The 21184-nt window shown below is 39.2% G+C and overlaps 1 protein-coding gene across 1 annotated transcript in view; it reads left to right on the forward strand.

The window, feature by feature from the left end:
• The window catches only part of LOC307010858 (CUB and sushi domain-containing protein 1), a 605591-nt gene that overhangs the window by 152504 nt on the left and 431903 nt on the right, over positions 1-21184 (forward strand). Inside the window, exon 2 of the mRNA XM_079635929.1 lies at positions 1290-1506. Within this exon, the coding sequence (XP_079492055.1) occupies positions 1290-1506 (217 nt within the window). The remainder of the gene's footprint in view (positions 1-1289; positions 1507-21184) is intronic.

Below are 21184 nucleotides of genomic sequence, written 5' to 3' on the forward strand. Positions count from 1 at the left end.
CTACAAAAGTGTGTACTTTACCAGCCGTAATCAGCTATGCATGACTTGAGTTTGACACAAAGCCCTGCTGAGGAATCAAAACAAGAGTAAATTGAAATCAATGACAACATCTATATGCAGATACACTCACAAACATTATTTAACGTTTGCTAATGGTGCCTGACTGAGGGTGGAACGATTTTGCCTTATTTTGCTTTCAGCAGAAAAACAGGAGAGGTTGAAAGGACAATGATATAATCTCTGATTATTGAGCTTTATACACCTACACCTTTAATGAAGCCAATCGCTTTTTTGATGCTGTGTGTTAGTCTCAGCGACTCAGCGTGCTCTGAAAATACTTGCATGGCATGGCCTCCTTTTACTTGGGTATAGTTTGAATTCCAACTAGCGGTACCTCTACCTCTACTTACAATTTGTGGCACTACATTTGAATGTTCTATACAAAACCAACCCTTGCATGTTCCTTTTTATTTATTTTTATCTTCATTTTTTTATTTGTACTGTACATTTCTATTAATTTCATATTTTGGCTAATTTATTTATGCGTTTGGATAAGAATTAGTCTGATACTCAATTGTTAGAACACAACAACAACGAACATTACATTGATAAATAAATACATTTTACTGAACAAAGTGGAAAAGGGCACATATTGTATTTGATATATCTCCAAAACACATCTTTGTATGAAAAAGTAATGTAACATATAATATAACTCATCACACTAAATGATTAATTGGGGAATGGATTTTGGCGTTTTTCTTCTGAGAAACGCCAGGACTGACCACATCATGATTACTAGCTTTGGCAACTTTGCATCACACATTCTACACTGAGCTTGTCCCATATTATCTTTGACATGAACTGTATTCATAACCAATTTAAACTTACATATTATGTAGTATAGGCCTAAGGGATATAGGGAATATATAGTATATACCGGAATATAGGGAAAGGTAAAAAAAGTGAAGCCAACCATAAGGAAAGTTGTTTCTCTATGATCTGTTGTACAAGGTGTACACTTGTGGAAAATATGTAAACTTTAGCATACTTTTAAAAAGAGTAGGCCTACTTATTGCCAAAAAAAATCTATACAATAAAAGAATATACTTAGGATACTAGGTCCAAAAGTACACATATGGTATAGCAATGACCTGCACATTGAACCTTCTAACTTTTTATAATTTGATTAAACATGTTAGCAGATATACACATACAGCTAAAGAGTTTGCAAATGCAGAAAATATGCAATGACAAATGGAGGTAAATTCCTGTTTTTGTGTCCTTAGGTCAGACTTGTGGAGGCCTGATACAAGGTCTCAATGGAACTATAGAGAGTCCTGGCTTTCCCCACGGCTACCCAAACTATGCCAACTGTACATGGATCATAGTCACTGGAGAGCGGAATAGGATACAGTTGTCATTCCACACCTTCGCTCTGGAGGAGGACTTTGACATTGTCTCCATCTATGATGGACAACCACAGCCGGGCAACCTGAAGATGAGGTAAGGCCTATGCTCCATACTTCCTGTCATGATAGTTTTATGATGCCTTTGTTTTGGCCATATGTACATGGTCACATAATGGTCACATGCATTTTTATGGCTTTTTGTTTTGTTTGTAAAATATATGGATGGCAATTGTTAAAGGTGTTTCTCTCAGTTTTTCCATGAGTGGAGGCACTGTGTCAAATACTCAGAGCCCATGAATACCCTCACACAGGAGACAGGAAGTGCTTTATTATAATTTCTTATGACTGCACTTTCTTGAAATATAAATTACAGAACACCATCCTATATAATTGACAGTGGATCTAGTGCCTGTCAGATGCAGCTAAAGAAGAGACTCTTGTGAAATTCTTATTAGAAATGTATAATATGAGCACAAATGCAGTTCTTGAAGCAGTCAAGGGTCAATTTATGTTTCCTGGATAAAGCTGTTAGAAGGATGTATTGGTCTGAATTTTGGAGCTTCAAGTGTCAAATGGATTAAGAGATTAATAAGAGAAACAAAAACAAAGTGCACAGGCCCAGTGGAAATGGATACTGTAGATGTAGAATGCTTTTAAGTGTCAGTGGTTGATTATGATTAATGATTTACATAAAGACAAATGGACTCATGGACTAGGAAATGTAACCCATCCCATACATAACAGTATGACACCGTAAGTAGCGACGTAAAGCAGAGAGCAAACATTGCACATGTGTAAGGTAGTTATTTTTAGCAGACCGACTGATTTAATCTTTTTTTTATAAATTGTATTTATTATACGGTTTTCTTTAAAAAACACGTTTATCAAAGCAAATTTATCAAAGCAAAGAATACATTCAGTGTTGTGTGAAAATTGCTTTCCTCAATGTAGCAAAAATAGTCAGCATGCAATTTAGGGTTAGAGTAAAAGTTGACCACATTTACAAAAAAAATTAAATGTCTATGTTACATATAACCCTGGTTCCCTGAATAGGAACAAGACACTGTGTCAGTAGCTGATACTATGGGAACATCCCTTACGCCACGGCACTCCTCAGGGCACTGCATCACTAGCACTTCATAAGGAAGTTCCCACGAAATCCCAGAAATGAAGGAATATTGTAGGCTACGCAGAGTTTCGTGCCCTATTCATAAGTGTCCTATGATAAAAGTCTGCCTTCCGCCACACACATATCTTCAAAACATGCTCCCTTAGATAACACCTGAGCAGTCCTAGAAATAATTAATAATTTGTTACATTTATATAGCGCTTTTTGGTACTCAAATCACTTTACATATGGAAGGGGGAATCTCTTCAACCACCATCAATGTGTAGCATCCACCTGGATGATGCGACGGCAGCCATAAAACGCAAAAACTCCCACCACACACCAGCTTATTGGTGGAGAGGAGACCGAGTGATGAAGCCAATCAGTATATGTGGATGATTAGGAGGCCATGAGGGGAAGAGGCCAATGTGCAAATTTGGCCAGGATCCCGGTAGTTACCCTACTCTTTTTTTCGAAGGACATCCTGTTTTTTTTATGACCACAGAGAGTCAGAAAGGTCTCATCCAACATCCTTTGCTTTGTAGCCGCAAGCCCTACCAAAAACAATTAAACAACTGACCAGATTTATGCCACTGGCTTGTGCAATCGACGTAAATCTAAACAAGACAAATCCTGTGCAGTCTCTCATCCTTCTGTGACTTAAAAGGCAGATGAGAAAATTTAATTCAGTTCATATTTATTTTTTTATAGTGCTTTTCACAATACAAATCGTTTCAAAGCAGCTTTACAGAAAATGCATGTTTCTACATTACAGTTTAGCATAATCTGTTATCAGAGGTGACTGTGTTAATGTATGTCAGAAATGTACAGTTCTAAGATAATACAAATCATTCAGTTAGCTGACAACATTTAGGCAGAAACAATGATCTTATTAAAGCAATTTTTACAAGTTGTGATCATAATGATTACAATATCTAGAAAATTTGGCAGTTGTGTATGTTGATTCTGTATTTTGATGGGCTGTTGATGGGAAGATAGTATCGAAGCTACAGGACTGCCCACTTTATGACGAGGGCTTCACGTTCCTGGGCTGCATACCTTGTTTCTGGGCCGGTGAGTACATGTCTGGGTGTTCCTCCTCACCGAACTGTTGGGAAAGGACAGCCCCCAGCCTGGTCTCCGACGCGTCCGTTTGAGGAAAGAATGACTGTCAGAAGTCCAGGGCATGTAGGACTGGTTCCGAGATGATAGCTTGCTTCAGGGTGGAAAAGGCTTTCTCTGTCTCTGCACTCCACTGGATCTTCTCAGGCTGTCTCTTCCTGGTCAGGTTTGTTAATGGACTGGCTATATAGGAGAAGTGGGGGATAAAACATCAATAATAACCTGCCAGCCGGAGGAAAGCACGTACCTGGGTCTTGCCCGTAGTGCGAGGGTATTGCCGTACAGCCATTACCACCTTCTCCTGTTGACGGATGAGTCCTCAACCTATTTGGAACCCCAGGTGTATCGTGCGTAGGAGAGTCCGAGATGGCACTTCCTCAGGTTGGCAGTCAGTTCAGCCTTTCGGAGATCTAATAGCACCTTCCAGAGACGTTACAGATGTTCATCCCAGCTCTCAGAGTGGATAACGACATCAATATAGGCAGCGGCAGAGGCCCGGTGAGGCCACAAAAGGATATCTATCATTCGCTGGAAAGTTGCTGATGCCCCATGCAGGCCAAAAAGAAGAACCTGATAATACCACTGGCCGCCTGAAGTACTAAAGGTGGTATTTTCCCTTGCTGCAGCTGTCAGTGGCACTTGCTAATATCCTTTTGTTAAATCTAACTTGGAGATGAATCAGGCCCTTCCCAGCCTCTTGATAAGTTCATCCACTCGAGGCACAGGGTATCCGTCAAAGGTGGAGACTTCGTTGAGTTTCCTGAAGTCGATATAGAACCAGAAGGTGCCATCTGGCTTTAGAACCATAATGATGGGGCTGAACCATGGGCTGTGAGACTCTTCAATAACCCCCAGTTTATGCATCTGTTAAACCTCCTCCTCTATCGCCTGTCAGCGAGCTTCAGGGACTCTGTAAGGCCGCTGCCGAACAATGGTTCCTGTTGGAGTGCGAATATAATGGGTAACTATGTTAGTGCGACCCGTGTTCTCGGAGAACACCTCCGTGAACTCTTGAACCAGTTTCTGGAGTTGGGTCGGCATTAGCTGTTCACTGAAAGAGAGGATGGGGGTTGGTTCGTGGACCGGGCAGCCAGCCTGTATGGGCTTGGTTCCACCTACGCTTTCATTAGATTGATGTGATAGATTTGCTCCGTTCGTCTCCGTCCCTGCTGCCGCACCTGGTAGTTGACCTATCCAACTTGTTCCACCACTGTGTATGGGCTCTTCCAAGTGGCAAAGAAACTTCAATATGACACATGAAATGAGCAAAAGGACTCGGTCTCCCGGCTGGGCCTGGGCCAATCTATCATACACTTGCTGCTGGGCACGCTGGGCTTGCTGCAGGTGTTCTTACCATGGGCATAACCTCTTCGATGCGGGCCCTCAATTCCTCGACATGCTCCATGATGGAGCGATGTGGTGATGGTTGCAGTGCTTAACAATTACCCCGGAGGGGCCTTTTCTTTCAGAATCCGAAGTGCAGATCGATGCGCACTCTTAACGGCTAATATTGCCCACAACCCAATGTGCGTTGGACGAGGATTTGGTTAGAACTACAAACACGAGTGAAAAGGGTTAAAAAAACCTACAGACATGGAGGACGGGCGAGTCTGGCGGTTATGTAGATAGGTTTAGATTAAGGGGTTTGAGTGATTAATTATCAGTATCTAACCTGACGAAAAAAATTTTTTTTCAATGTTGTCTACATTATATTGCATCTGCAGCAGCATTGTGAACTTTTGTAAAGATACGTTTAGCCATTAACTTTTAAATGCATCATTACATTCAAATTGCAAACACATGAGGAGAGTCTCCGCATAAAAGACCCACGACTGGCAGATGAACGTGCTACTAGATTTCTCTCCGAAACGGTAGGAAATTAAATTCGATTGAATGGAAGATTTTAACTGTGACAAGATGATTGACAGGGCAGTTTATGGTGACAGGATGCACGCGACAGATCTGTCGGTTAAAGATGGCGAAGTAGTATGTCCCAAAGCTTGCCTACTCTTTTGCTACACACTCAAAAGTATATACTTTTTCTTCACAAAAAGAGTACATACTTTTAGGGCGGAGTACAAGTAGGCGAATTGGGACGCAGCAAACGATTTGCTGGTTCAGGTGTGTTTAATTGGGGTTGGAGCTCTGTATCCACATGACAGTGGCACTATGGTATGCTAATGTGTCAACATTTCTGAAAAGTATAGTTCAACTGAGTCTAAGGGTACATCTCAATCAGCTCCCTAGCTCACAAGCTCGTGAATCAGGATATTGTGTACACGAATTCGGGCACTAGGACATTACAGGACGCTGGCTCACTACACATTGGAACACTGATGACTCTATTTCCGGGGGCATCACTGCTGGTATTTATGAACAACAGCTGATATTGTTCTGATTACTTGTAATGTTATTTAAAGTATATTATGATACATACTTTGCTTGTTACATACGCGTGCAAGATATAATATATTATAAATGTTATCTAGATTATGTTCATTACCTGTCTACACTCTAAAAAATGCTGGGTTGTTTCAACCCAATTTTGGGTAAAATATGGACAAACCCAGCCATTGGGTTAAATTTTTCAATTACATTTTTAACCCAACGTTTGGGTTTGTCCATATTTTACCCAAAATTGGGTTAAAACAACCCAGCATTTTTTAGAGTGTAGAAATGTATCTTTATGCTCAGCTACTGTTCGGACGCTCTTGCTTACTGCTCCGCGCTTTGCTCTATCGCTTTTATATTTTTTATATTTTATCTTCTTTTATCAACTAATTTTAACCTCAGCAAATCAGCACAGTGCTCAAACGCTTGGATTACTACAAAAAAGCTGAATTATTTTATTCGACCAGCCTCCCACTGAAAGCTTACATTCCGGGGAAGAGAAAACACAACTGCATAAGGATGAGAGAAAATGCCTCTTCTGGAATCTACTTGCTGCACTAACTGCCACAGACTTTTACAAAGGATTGCAGTTCTTGAAACAAAGTTATTTGCGGGACCACCAAACCAGACGGAACACACAACAGAGCTCCGTCATGGACGCCCTCAGCATACAGCAGGTGAGCCCCATGAATCTACTGCTCCTCAACAGGCTATACTGAGTGTAGAGAAACAAGCCGATCGACTTACAAATCGATGGCACACACAGGGAGCGAGACCCAAAGGCACTCGAGACATCAGATTGTCACGAGTATCACATATTGCCGCAGTAGCATCCTCTACCCCAGATACGGCTCTGACAAGGATTGCACACACTGGTCTCCTACCACCGCCTTTACATCTTGAGAACAGATTTGAAGTATTAATGAATGTAAATGAGGAATCTCCAAACGTGATGAATGTGATCGAACACAGACTGAATAAGCCAGTAGCTAACACTGATGCTAACTTGCGCTCAAGGTCGAGCAGACAGCGGCACTCAGCGCAGAGCACAGCCGAGCACACGACTCTGATAGTAGGAGACTCCATTATCCGAAACACTAGTAGCAGGGATACAACTACGTGCTGCCTTCCACAAGCAACAATTTCTGATGTAAACAGGGAACTTGAGAACATTCTGATGAAACATAAGACTGTAAATCGACTCATCATTCATGTGGGGAAAAATGATATTCATAAAGAGCAGTCAGAACTCCTTAAGAAGGATTTCAATGAACTTCTTGAAACACTTAAAAGACTGAAAGTACAAACATTCATCAGTGGCCCACTCCCAGCAAGAGGAACAAACAGGTTTTCACGGTTGCTTGGGCTTAATACATGGCTCCAAAAAACCTGCAATATAAAAGGAGTGAACTTCATTGACAACTTCAATCTTTTCTGGAGTCAGAGGCAACTGTTCCAACAGGACGGACACCACCCAAACAAACTTGGTTCAAGAGTGCTAAAGGACAATATCTACTTCTCCCTCAATCATCCTTCTGCAGTGTGTGCCAATCCACTCAACCTGAATGGCACACACACACCTGGACACAGTATGAATGACCACAGGACTTCACTCCAGCACCTGAATGGACATGCGGTTGACACGTCACACAAGGACAATGATAACACCACTCAGCCACAACAACTTCTGCTCACGGACACAATCTCAGCTGAGCCCTGCCCACAGACAGACTGTGACATACTAGAACTGCTCCAAGATTCAACACCCAAGGACGACTTCCTGGAAAACAGCCAGGGAAACCAGGACAGCATATTACAGCCTCCGATAACACCAGAACAACAGCCCCTCTCACCAGACACGCTATCTCTATCTCCAGCATCTCCACTTCTGTGCTTCTCAGAGAGAATGGAAAAACTGGTCTATGCTGGAACCAAACTATCCCACTCTTTTGCAAGCCCTCAGATATCAACCAAAAAACGGCAGGCCCCAAAACCACCAAAGCCAGCGGGCCCCGCTCGCCCTCCCCCTCCTCCTGCAAGAGTTCTTCGGGCTCTGCCACAACGACAGGGGTCACACCCTCCTCCTTCTGCTCGAGGTGAACCAAAAACAACTGATACCAGCTCTCATTGATATGTGCCGGGTCCCCGCTATGATAACAGTAACTTTCTCAAATGTTTACAGAACAAGCGGGAACCCTGTGTGCCTGTATCTTTCTCTATTGCTGTTCGATTACATGATAGAAAGTCTAAGGCCTTCAAAAGCCGTACAGCAAACCCATCTAATCTGGTGCCTATTACACGCCAAACTAAGACTGCTGTGCGGACAAAAAGTAAGACTGTAAAGTTAGCACTCTTAAACATCTGCTCACTTAAAAATAAATCACTTCTAGTCAATGACTTAATAACCACATACAACCTGGATTTTATGTTTCTAAATGAAACTTGGCTAGAAGACAACTGCAGTGCAACTGTCCTCAATGAAACATCCCCTCCTAACTTCACTTTTATGAGTGTCTGCAGAACGGGTAGGAGAGGTGGGGGAGTAGCTGCTCTTTTTAAAGATGTCTATCCATGTAAGCAAATATCATTTGGTAATTACCCGTCTTTTGAATATCTGGGTATTGTGTTAAAAGGTGCTCCACGCATTTTACTAATCATTGTTTACAGGCCTCCAAAATACTCTTCAGCCTTTGCTGAGGATTTTACAGAACTGTTATCAACCATTTCCTCAGAGTTTGACTGTTTTGCTATTGCCGGAGATTTCAACATCCACATAGACAATGCAGAAAACAATATGGCAAAAGAAATCAAAACTGTTTTAAAAACTTTTGATCTGACTCAGCATGTACATGGACCGACACACAATCGTGGACACACTCTAGATTTACTTATCAGTAAGGGTCTAAACATTTCATCGATTGTTATTAAGGATGTAGCACTGTCTGATCATTTCTGTATTTTCTTTGATATATTGATCTCTCCTGCCATTGAAGCTAGATCTGTGTCTGTCAAGAAGAGATGCTTAAATGAGAACACTAGTGTACTATTTATGAAGGCTATATCTTTAACACCAAGCATATCTGCTGACTCTGTTGATTTTCTCCTTGATTCTTTTAACTCAAAAGTTAAAAGTGTAATTGATGATATTGCTCCTGTGAAGGTCAGGAAGAGTGGTAGACAAAAGGCACCATGGAGAAACTCAACAGCAGTGCAAAATATGAAAAGACAATGCAGAAAAGCAGAGCGCATGTGGCGGAAGACAAAACTTGTAGTCCATTATAACATCTACAAAGACACCATCCATGCTTTCAATATGGAACTAGGCAAAGCTAGACAGACTTTCTTCTCAAATATTATTAACAGCAACTTAAACAACACACGCACTCTTTTTGCTACTGTAGAAAGATTAACGAACCCCCCGAGCCAGATTCCCAGTGAAATGCTCTCAGACAGCAAGTGCAGTGAGTTCGCTTCTTTCTTCTCTGAGAAAATCAATAATATCAGAAAGGTGATCAGCACATCCCTGAGTTGCACTGGGGTCAGACAGATCAGACCACAACCTGAGAAAGTAGTTACTATGTCTGATTTCAAAGAAATTGATGGCAAAATTTTGGAAGAAACCGTACAGCACCTTAAAACATCAACCTGCGCCCTTGACGCTCTTCCCACATCTTTCTTCAAAAGTGTGTTAAACAGCTTAGAAGCAGATCTGCTAGAAGTGGTAAATGCCTCACTTCTCTCTGGAAGTTTTCCAAACTCCCTGAAAACTGCAGTTGTCAAACCCCTCCTAAAAAAGAGTAATCTTGATAAGACTATATTAAGCAATTATAGACCGATCTCAAATCTTCCTTTCATTGGCAAGATCATTGAAAAAGTTGTTTTCAATCAGCTGAACAAATTCTTAAGCTCGAATGGATACTTTGACAATTTTCAATCTGGTTTCCGATCGCATCACAGCACAGAGACAGCGCTCATAAAGATAATTAACGATATTCGCTTAAATACTGATACAGGCAAATTATCAGTGTTGGTACTGCTCGACCTCAGTGCTGCATTTGACACTGTTGATCACAACATACTTCTTGACAGGCTGGAAAACTGGGTGGGTCTTTCTGGGATAGTCCTAAAATGGTTCAGGTCATACTTAGAAGCGAGAGGTTATTATGTGAGTATAGGAGACCATAAGTCTGAGTGGACATCCATGACATGCGGAGTTCCTCAAGGCTCAATTCTTGCGCCACTCCTATTCAACCTGTACATGCTTCCAATGAGCCAAATAATGAGAAAGAACCAAATCTCTTACCACAGCTATGCAGACGACACACAGATCTATTTAGCCCTATCGCCAAACGATTACAGCCCCATTGACTCCCTGTTCCAATGCATTGATGAAGTAAACAGCTGGATGTGCCAAAACTTTCTTCAGTTAAACAAAGACAAAACTGAAGTCATTGCGTTTGGAAACAAAGATGAAGTTCTCAAGGTGAACGCATACCTTCACTCTAGAGGTCAAACAACTAAAAATCAAGTCAGGAATCTTGGTGTGTCTCTAGAGTCAGACCTTAGCTTTAGTAGTCATGTCAAAGCAATAACTAAATCGGCATACTATCATCTAAAAAATATTGCAAGAATTAGATGCTTTGTTTCCAGTCAAGACTTAGAGAAAATTGTGCATGCTTTCATCACCAGCAGGGTGGATTATTGTAATGGACTCCTCACTGGCCTTCCCAAAAAGACCATAAGACAGTTGCAGCTCGTACAGAACGCTGCCGCCAGGATCCTGAGCAGAACCAGAAAATATGAACATATCACACCAGTCCTCAGGTCTTTACACTGGCTCCCAGTCACATTTAGGATTGATTTTAAAGTATTATTACTGGTATATAAATCATTTAATGGCCTAGGACCTCAATACATTGCAGATATGCTCACTGAATATAAACCCAACAGATCACTGAGATCATTAGGATCACATCAACTAGAAATACCAAGGGTTCACTCAAAGCAAGGAGAGTCCGCTTTTAGCTATTATGCCAGCCGCAGCTGGAACCAGCTTCCAGAAGAGATCAGGTGTGCTCCTACAGTAGCCACATTCAAATCCAGACTCAAAACACTTCTGTTTAACATTGCATTTACTGAATGAGCACTGTGCCACTGTTCGTCCGACTGTTTGCACTGTATTTTATTTTATTTTTATTTTTTTACTCTAAACTGTTTTAATTATTCTTATTTCTTTTGATTATTTTAATTTCTTCTATGTAAAGCACTTTGAATTACCATTGTGTATGAAATGTGCTATATAAATAAACTTGCCTTGCCTTGCCTTGAAATATAATAAAATAATGGTTTGTATTTTTAAGTCAAGTCAAGTCAAGTCATCTTTATTTATATAGCGCTTTTTACAATACAGATTGTATCAAAGCAGCTTCACAGTGATAACATGAAAATAATAAAAAAAAAAAAAAACAATTTCATCATCATCCACCTTTAAGGCAGATCTATAATATTGTTGAATATTAAATGTCCCTAACTAAGCAAGCCAGAAGGTAAGGCAACAGCGGCAAGGAACCAAAACTCCATCAGGTGACAGAATGGAGAAAAAAACCTTGGGAGAACCCAGGCTCAGTCGGGGGCCAGTTCTCCTCTGGCCAATGAGTGAACAGTGTATGAAGTTCAGAATGAATCAGAGTATTTGTCCAGTTCCGGTTGGTTGAAGTCGGAGTGGAGAGGAGGAGAGACTGGTTGACACTTCAGGTCAGCGGCGTCGTCGTCGTGTCCTGGCGCTGGTCCTTCATCAGATCTGGATACGGCCTGGTTCCGGTGGACAGCAGTAAACCTCGGGATAGACAGAGAGACTAATATTAGCGTAGACGCCATCCTTATTATGATGTACCAAGTACATCAGGATTTACGGGAAGTGTTCCCGGTCCCGGTCCCGGCTTGTAAACTATGCAGCCTAATTATATAAGTCTATAATGTGTTATGTGTATGCTAGGCCGAAGAGATGTGTTTTTAGTCTTGATTTGAACTGACAGAGTGTGTCTGCTTCCCGGACAATGGTAGGAAGACTGTTCCAAAGTTTTGGTGCTAAGTAGGAAAAGGATCTACCGCCAGCAGTCGATTTTGATATTCTAGGTATTATTAACTGGCCGGAATATTGAGATCGCAGTAGACGTGAAGGACTATAAAAATATCTATTGCTTGTTGTTATGTGTAGTGATTTGCCTCACATGATTTAAGTTTTGCGCTTCAGACCTACCATTAAAGGAACATAGAGGGCATCGATGCTCCCTGTTTTTCACGCTGCATTGTGGGTCTTTTTAGGGATTACATGTTTCAGTGCGCTGAAAGGATTGCGATTGAGACAACCCTTAAAATAACAAAACATAACTCCAAAAATCTCAGAGCTACAGAAGACTTATACAGGCAGCTGGCTTCAAACACAAAGCAAAGAAACTATGGCTGCGTCCGAAAGCTGAACAATTCTGCCTATGGAGGATGCATTCCAATGTAGGAAGGCATGTTCTGAATCAAATGATAGCTTCACTTCCTCTCTCCTGAGATACCTTCATCTGATACATTTTTGAAGGTAGCATTGATGTATCCTTCGCTGCCTATGATATCCCACAATTCTGTGCATTCCATTCCATGACAGTTGAGCTATTTTGACAAATGTTAATTTGCTTTAAAAAAATCGTATTTCTTGGGAGAAAAAACTATAATAGTAATTAAATATTAATTTAGTTTGCCCACCAAAGCTCGATCTATTTTGTCGTAGATCATTAAACCACAATACTGGTACCATTGTGTGCAAACACTGCCTGCAAAGCTATTGTCTGATAGGGCAGCGAGGGGAACTGGGAGACCACAGACATAAGGACAGTTTCAACTAGGGCTGGGCGATATGGCCAAAAAAATATATCACGATATTTTTTTTTATATCAGTCGATATCGATAATTATCGATAAATGTCAAATCTTTATTTATTTCAAGTTTAAAGACAGATTTTTACTCCTAAGTGAAAGCTGTAGAAACCAGAGCGTTGTGTTTTTAAACTACTCTTTATTGTCAGAACATATCATGACAAACACTTGCCAAACAGGTGAACATTCACAAATCCGAGGTAGAACATTCAAACATTTGTCATTTTTCCTTAAAATAAATATCTTTATTTCAGTAGTATTAGCTTGAGTTAGGATGCAGATTTAACTATATACAATTTATGTTCATTAACAAAAACAGTAGCCTAACATCTGTAAAAAAAAAAGTAACAACATTATTTTTATTTGGTAAAATGTAATATTCTTTAGTTTTATTAAAAGTAACCATTGGTCATCCAGCATCATGCATTTAGATCATGATAACCACAGATAAAATTTAACTTTATGGTTTCTATGGTATTTATGAAAACCAGTAGCCTGAATACATTATTAAAAACTAATTATATTCCATTAGTCCTTTAATACATTGTCTACATTAATATTATTATACAATTCAATATATATATCCCAGATTTCATGGTGCAGTTAATATTACTAGGCTAACGTTACAGTAAATCCGTGGTAAATGATGGGAATGTGTAGACGGAGAAGCTTCTGACTGTATTGTTGCGCACAGTGTTTCTCATGTTCGTCAGCGCTGTTTCATCTGCCTTTAAACTGGTTTAAATCACTGAGACATTTGTGTTCCTCGCTGAATTTAAGCGCTTCTCACTGGATCTCGTGGCAGAGACCGATCAGAGTAAACGCGTCTGCTCTAGTGAACTCACGCTGCGCTGCCGTTTGGACTTTGAGCCGAGAAGATAAACGGTCCGTGTGGCGCGCGCGGTTCAAATGAGATTCGTTCCGCTTTTGGCGCAAAAACATTATCGAACATTTATCGAACTCTTGATATCGTTTTATCGAGAAAAATTATATCGCGATAATTATCGTTATCGTTTTATTGCCCAGCCCTAGTTTCAACTGATTTTTAGCATCATAATCCTCCGAATGCACAATCTAGAAGATTTGTTTGGACCGCGAGACCATACACGAGACCGTAAAATTTTCAGAGTGAGACGAGACAGTTCCCATAGCATCAGCTACTCAAGCAGTGTCGAGTGAACGTCAGAGATGCCTAAGAGAATGGTGGCTCACATCCAGTAAAAAAAAACAAAAAAAAAAAAACAGTTTGGGGTAGAAACTGCTGTCTGGGGTGGGTTGCCACTGGTGTACCTTAACCAGAGGTCGCATTAACTACACATTTTCCGTCATTGACTGAATATTTCTAATGGAAAAATCTGAAGGCCGTTTGTCATTTTGACAGATTACACTGAGGGTGATCTATTGTAAATTGTAACTGTAATTCTCACCCCTGTCCAGTTGGTGGCAAGTGCGCTACATTGTGGCAGCAGAGCGCGAGTTCAGTCTCCAGAATAAAATGAAAACTGACACGAGAAGTCTGTCCAACCATTGGTTACACACAGACGAGCAACCAGTTTAAGTCCATTTTATAAAAATAAAGTTATAATACTTATACTTGCATAAATAAAAGTTTAATTATTATTATTATTATTATGTAAAAATTGTGCCCTGGCATTTCTAATACTGTTTGGAATGTTGGTTCTGTTAAAATATTTTCCTTTTTCCTGGTGCAGTAAGAAATAGAATGTATTAAGAAGGCCTAGAGTTGCAATAGAATGCAATAACTGTTTTTATGATAAAAAAGAGACTTTATTTCTGCTGCACTTTTAACACTCCTCTGAGGCACTGTGTGCATATATATCAACATCCTGAGGGGGGAAATTAACACAGATTGCTGTCAGTCCACAAAGAGCGTTACTAAAGATAAATACTTTAGAATTGCCTTTGCATTCCAGTGGGAAGAAACAAGTGAGTTAAGAGACAACTGTCTAATGCACAGTTTCTATTGGAAACATTGTTTTTTACAAAAGTTATAACATATATTTAATATACAATACAAATATATATATATAATTATTCAAACTGCACAAATACATCCATTGTCAATCTCTGTTTCTTAAATTAGGTATAGTCTGTATAGCACATATATATATATTATATATAATTGTATATAAAAAAATATTAAAGTTTTGATGATCCAGTGAATTCAATAATTTAAAATGAAAGATCTTATTTCATGGAACTTGATGGACAAAAAACAAAACACAATATTATTTAACAAAATAAATTTAATTTGGCATCAAAAACAGCTTCAAAATGTATAATGCTTTAGATAAAATAAGACTTAAAACACTAAATCTTACATTATTAATATGGAGAGCTCACATTGTAAATTTTGATTGAATGTGGCATATTTTAAATGGCTGAAATAAACACCTGTGATTGCGTATTAGTTGAATGTGTATTGCGTGTTACTCATGTTTGACACATACTTTTTGCATTACTTCATGTTTCTTTGTTGCTCTCGTGTGTTAAAGGGCACCTATTATGACATTTAAAATGTTCCTGATGTTGTTTAGGGAGTCCCCAACAACAGTTTTACATGCATGCAATGACAAAAAACACTTTTGTTGTCGTATAATATGCATTTATTTTTACCTGATTTGCTCACCGACTCCCAAATGATTCGTTCAACGACTCATTTTTCCAAACCCCTCCTTTACGCGACGCTAATCTGCGTTGATTGGTCAGATGACCCAGCAGTGTTTACAGAGATAATACTTATTGTTTAACACGGAGTGCAATGATGCTTTTATCAATTAAATTGTGTTATAATAATGATTATAGTCCACTGCTTTGTAGTTTGTAGTAAAAAACTAAAAATAAGATAAAGAATTTAATGTTATGATAGCGAGCATAGAGTTCATATTGTAAAAGCACAATCAGTCTTTGTTTGCATTAGCCCGATGCATAAACATAACGTTTTTACAAAAAAAAAAAAATGCAGTTACGTTACTACGAGGTATTACTCAATTTTTTAAGACAACTCCGAAAACAACGACAAACACTTCACATATCTCAATACAATTGTCATTGAAGACCTAGAAGCTAAACGGTGCTTACACAACAAACAAAATAATTATTAAGCATGCTACATAAAACATAAAAGCAATAATTATTAATAACACTTACAGGTTGTGATACGGAGGAGGAAGCTGATGCAAATACACTTGGAACTGAACCTTCCTTCAATATCAGCCGGCTCGCGAATCCAAGTTTGATTGCATTTAAAAAGCAATCGTCTTCAAAATGGCGCGAACAAAGCACAAGGCTCGGACTATACTTCTGTGGTATAGTTATATGAATTGTAGCCACTTAGTCTTCAAATGCTCCTCCTTGGGCAGATGAAAAAAGTTTGCTTTTGAGTCGCACTTCAGAACAGAGGATCTCGTCGGCATGACGTTTTCAAGTTTTCCCTGGCCTTGGAGCGCAATAAGTGGGCGTATCGTATTCAAATAACTTGACAAGTTGACGTTGCTTCAGTCTTCTAACGATTCATAAAAATGACTCAGTCGACTCTTACTTTTGAAAGACAATAACTTTATATACGGTGCACTTTCATATTTCAAACTTTGCAGGATGTTTTTGTTCACTTAGATCTATGTTACACTACATGAAAGGTACATTTCAAAATTCCATAATAGGTGCCCTTTAATACTGTAAAGCAGTCCTGCCCACAAGTAGCTGTGCAAATAGCTCTGTATAAAATCACATTTTACTACCAGTCAGCTCTATTTGACAATTCTCTTTTCAAATTAATTTAAACTCTTAATGCTTTTGAATGCTAATGCTACAGTTTTCTTTAAGATTATTACTGTTTGATGTCTCTAATTGTTTCTAACCAGGTTAACTTGTTTTGCAGTATGGAGAAAATGATTGATCAACAATTCTGTTTCGGAAATATTAACTTCAGAGAGCATCCACCAAGCTATTTGTAATAAATAATAATAAATAAGATAAATAAAAAGAGAATTATAGATTTTGTCATCTATAATTAATATAATTATTATTGTATATCCCCCTCTTTCTTATCATTTTGGAATATAGTCAAACCTTTGATCTATAGATCTTATTTGCTCATACATTACTTTTGGATTATAATGCTCAGATGGCTCTTGAATTTCATCAATCCAAAATTCATATTTATTTGATTTGATTTTGTGGTGAAATATGACCTGAACTTCAGGAGATTTTCTGATAACACCATCTTGTTTTGAGGTGAGATCCGTAAACACGTTTACTGAGCTTACAAGGTACGTCGTGCAAAATTAATGATGCTAGATGCTATTTTATGAGTCAATGGCAGACGTGATGGAATGTGAAAGGCATTAAGGCTCAATTGACTTTGAGCTAACGCAAAAATTGTTCGACAAGTATCATTAGAAGACTAGTACAAAATATGAATATTAAAATGAACACCCGTGCCTGAAGTAGGGGTTGCCGAGGATAAGTGCTGTGATGGATTGCTAAACATATTTTCGGTTTGATGATGCCATGATGATGTATTATCTGAAGGTGGCACTTTAATGGTGCATTCAGACATATAGAGGCACTTCTCAGTGGAGTCATTTACCTTTAATGAATACAGTTGAACAGCGGTTCATCTAGCTGTGTAGTATTAGGCATATGATCTGATGGCGCTGACACTATGCTTACGCTAATTAAGCAGGAGCCATTACCGCGGGGCATGCGTGTCGCTCGGAAGAGTTGAGCTCCGGCTCTCCGCTGTGTGTCTCATGGGCCATGATGGAAGCTGTGTCTTACGGGCTTTACAGGCTGACACCAAGCACGCTGTGACCACAGTGTCAAACTTGGAGCGTGACACATAAGTGCCGTCTGCTAGCTTCACAGTCTCTGCTTGTGGATTTGAGACCTGTGCGGGAGAATGCCAATCACCAACTTGGATGAGAGCTGTGTCTCCCCACCACACGGTGTCAGTGAAACATTAATGCAACCCTTTTCATGCTAATGAAATGCCAGAATCTTATATGCATAAGAGGTACCCTACATTCAGAGTGTGGGAAAAAAAATAGGGCATGCAGAGATAACCAGTCACTCGAACAAATCCAGCACACCGGATAGAGAATCAAGCTAGCTGAACTAAGAAAGCATTTTGTAAAACCGAGAAGTGGGAAGGTTGCTTTATGCTGCTTGTCCTATTGTTACACTTTTATAATTCTATAAGCTTCTTTTTGCATGCAAAGAAAAGATATCAAAAGTTTTTATTACCAATTTCTCACATCTCAAAGTTCCTACAAAAAAGGGAAAAGTATGTGAGAGACAGATAAAGAGAAAAGAACATGGGGGAACAAATTAAGCTTTAATATATATATATATATATATATATATATATATATATATATATATATATATATACATATATAATGTGTGTGTATACTACATATTGTTTTGGGGGGTTTGACTTTATTTGATAAGACAATTAGAAGATAAACGGGAGGAGAGGGGAAAGGGAAAGGTCTCACGACAGAACTTGAACTTGTGTTAAATTAAAGGTTGTATCAGCGATTTCAGGCGCAAAAATAAATGATCACATTAATCTAATCTTTCCTAATGATCCGCTAGCTGCCCGCCCCTTAAGCAGGTCGTCAAAAAAACGCGTCTCTGTAGGCAGCCTAGGCTCTGAGATCTGCACACAAAAACAATCAAAACCAAAGACTCAAAACCAAAATAAATAGTGTTCAACCAATCACCGACAGGGACTGGGTGTTGTGAGGTTTTGCGCTCGTGCACTCAGCCCTCACAACACCCAGCCCCTGTCGGTGATTGGTTGAACACTATTTATTTTGGTTTTGAGTGGTTGGTAAAGGCAATTGTTTTTGTGTGCAGATCTCAGCAATCGTATCTCGATCTCAGAGCCTAGGCTGCCTACAGAGACGTGGTTTTTTGACAGCTTGCTTATGGGGCGGGCAGCTAGCGGATCGTTAGGAAAGATTAGATGAATGTGATAATTAATTTTTGCGCCTGAAATCGCTGATACAACCTTTAAGCTCTGTCGTGCAATACGTCAGATTGTTTCCCACAAGGATTTTAATGATGTTTGGTACTAAACAAGGAATAGTTCATACCAATAATTACAATTCTGTTATTATTCACTGACCATCAAATTAATCCCAATCTGTATTAATTTATTGCTTGTGTTGAACAAAAAAGCAGTGGTGTTGTAAAGCGAGTGAAGTATTTTAGTAGGCTAAATGTAATTCGTATCTTTTTGGCTACTTTGTACTTAGTGTCAAAGATATTGGTAACTTTTACTCTCAACTTGACTACATTTTTGAAAAAGCATATTTCTGTCATGACAACTCTTGGAGTGATCGGCATGGTAATGGTTATGACAATGTTGATGTGTTTGGTCTTGGCGGAATAGATCTGCTACGCTGATGCTGCTTTTATTGCTGATGTTGGTTATTGCTGCTGCAGAGTAAGTACAGGACATGCATCCTGCTGTGAGCAAGTAAGGTATGCTGCTGCTCTACAATATAGTGTACATGAATTACCCATAGCAGATCTATACAGGTGGAGCTGGGGAAGGTAAATGGTTTCTGAAAGCGCGCTGCACTGCCATAACTTACTATTTATTCCAACACGTTTGAATTTTGCCTGTCTCCCTAACTTGTTAACAAGGCTACTTTACCTGAGTGTGAGTGCATTAGCAGGTCGTTGCTGAATTTCAGTAGTTTCATATATGAGTTGAGGTCATGGCTGCAGCCGGTGATGAGGCCGAAAGCAGCACATCCAGTGCAACTATTTAAAATTGGTTTTACTTATGCCCTTCTTGAGTACTTGAGCTTAACAGAGATTTGAGTGTTTGCTGCCTTTTAAGAGGCTGTTGTATCAACCTTGATTTATTGCAATATTGACGTGCTTCCTTTATTTTTCTTTTAGAAAATAAACATGTGGATTCCTCTCCTCACAAACAAACGGTTTCTTGTTTCTCACTGACATGTCTCTTAGGTGTTGAGGACCGACCAGTGCATTTTTGTGCCTACATTCAGAAAGGGTAAAATACTTGATTACTGTTACAGTCAGATAAGACGTTTACTCAATTGGTATTGGTGACCATTTGTAATGAAATAATTTTTGCTGTCTCTACTTTGACTTAGGTTTGGTTTTTAGGTATTCTTTACACCTCTGCAAAAAGGGAATATTAAGCAGAATGTAGGGCTGCTTGATAATGGAAAAAATCATCATCACGATTATTTTGGTCAGTAAAATGACCATTGAAATCACGATTATGTAACATGATTATTTCACATGACTTTGGGAACGTGTTGCATTTATAAAAAAAAAACCTTTCAACTATTCTTAAAAAAAAATCGACATTTTTAACATTTATTGTACTTTTTGAACTATTAAAATAAATAATATAACAGATAATACTTCAAGTATTTTAATAATTCCCGCAGGTCTACCACTTATAATGCGGGAAATTTCCCCGTAAACATTTATTCACTTTAGCAAGTAGATTGTATGAGTAGCCTAAATTAATCCACAGAGATTATAAAATCAAATCAATCATTTTAAAACTTTCTCCAAGACGCAATTTCACAAACCGCGTGTGTTCAGCTGTGCTGCGGCTTCTCTCTCTCTGTCTCTCAAAATGGGTTGGACAAGGCAAGCGTCGAAACTACACTCTCGCGTTTAGGAGTCGGGACATGACGGAATTGTCATTTGCACGTAACTAAAGTTGATAATTTTCACTTCTTTTGAAGTCTTATCATTGTCATTGTCATTCAGAACACAAGACAAAATAAGAGTGTTCTTGCTCAACAGAACATGGCAAAACAATAGTTTTTACTCGATTGTACTATTTTGGTGATCGTTGGGAGCCAAAATCGAAATTGAAATTCAATTAATTGCACAGCCCTAGCAGAATGTTCATGCTGATCTTTTCCAGACAGTGAAGTGAATTGAAACCAGTTATTAGGCAGGGTGCTACATCAAAAGTACTCAATAATCGTTGGTTTAACATCTGGCTATCTAATTTCTGTCCCTCCAAGAAAATGTCGCTCAAGTGCACTAAGGCCACATACACACTGCAAAGTTTCAGGAGTGACAACCACATTTAAATATGGCAGTAAATTCCCTAAATGATCATTCCATGTGTGTACTGAACACGACTCACTCCCGAAACTGCGATGTTTGACACCGTGGTAACCATCTCTTGGTTC

The sequence above is a fragment of the Phoxinus phoxinus genome (genome assembly GCF_949152265.1).
Source record: "Phoxinus phoxinus genome assembly, chromosome: 14".
Taxonomy (NCBI): Eukaryota; Metazoa; Chordata; class Actinopteri; order Cypriniformes; family Leuciscidae; genus Phoxinus; species Phoxinus phoxinus.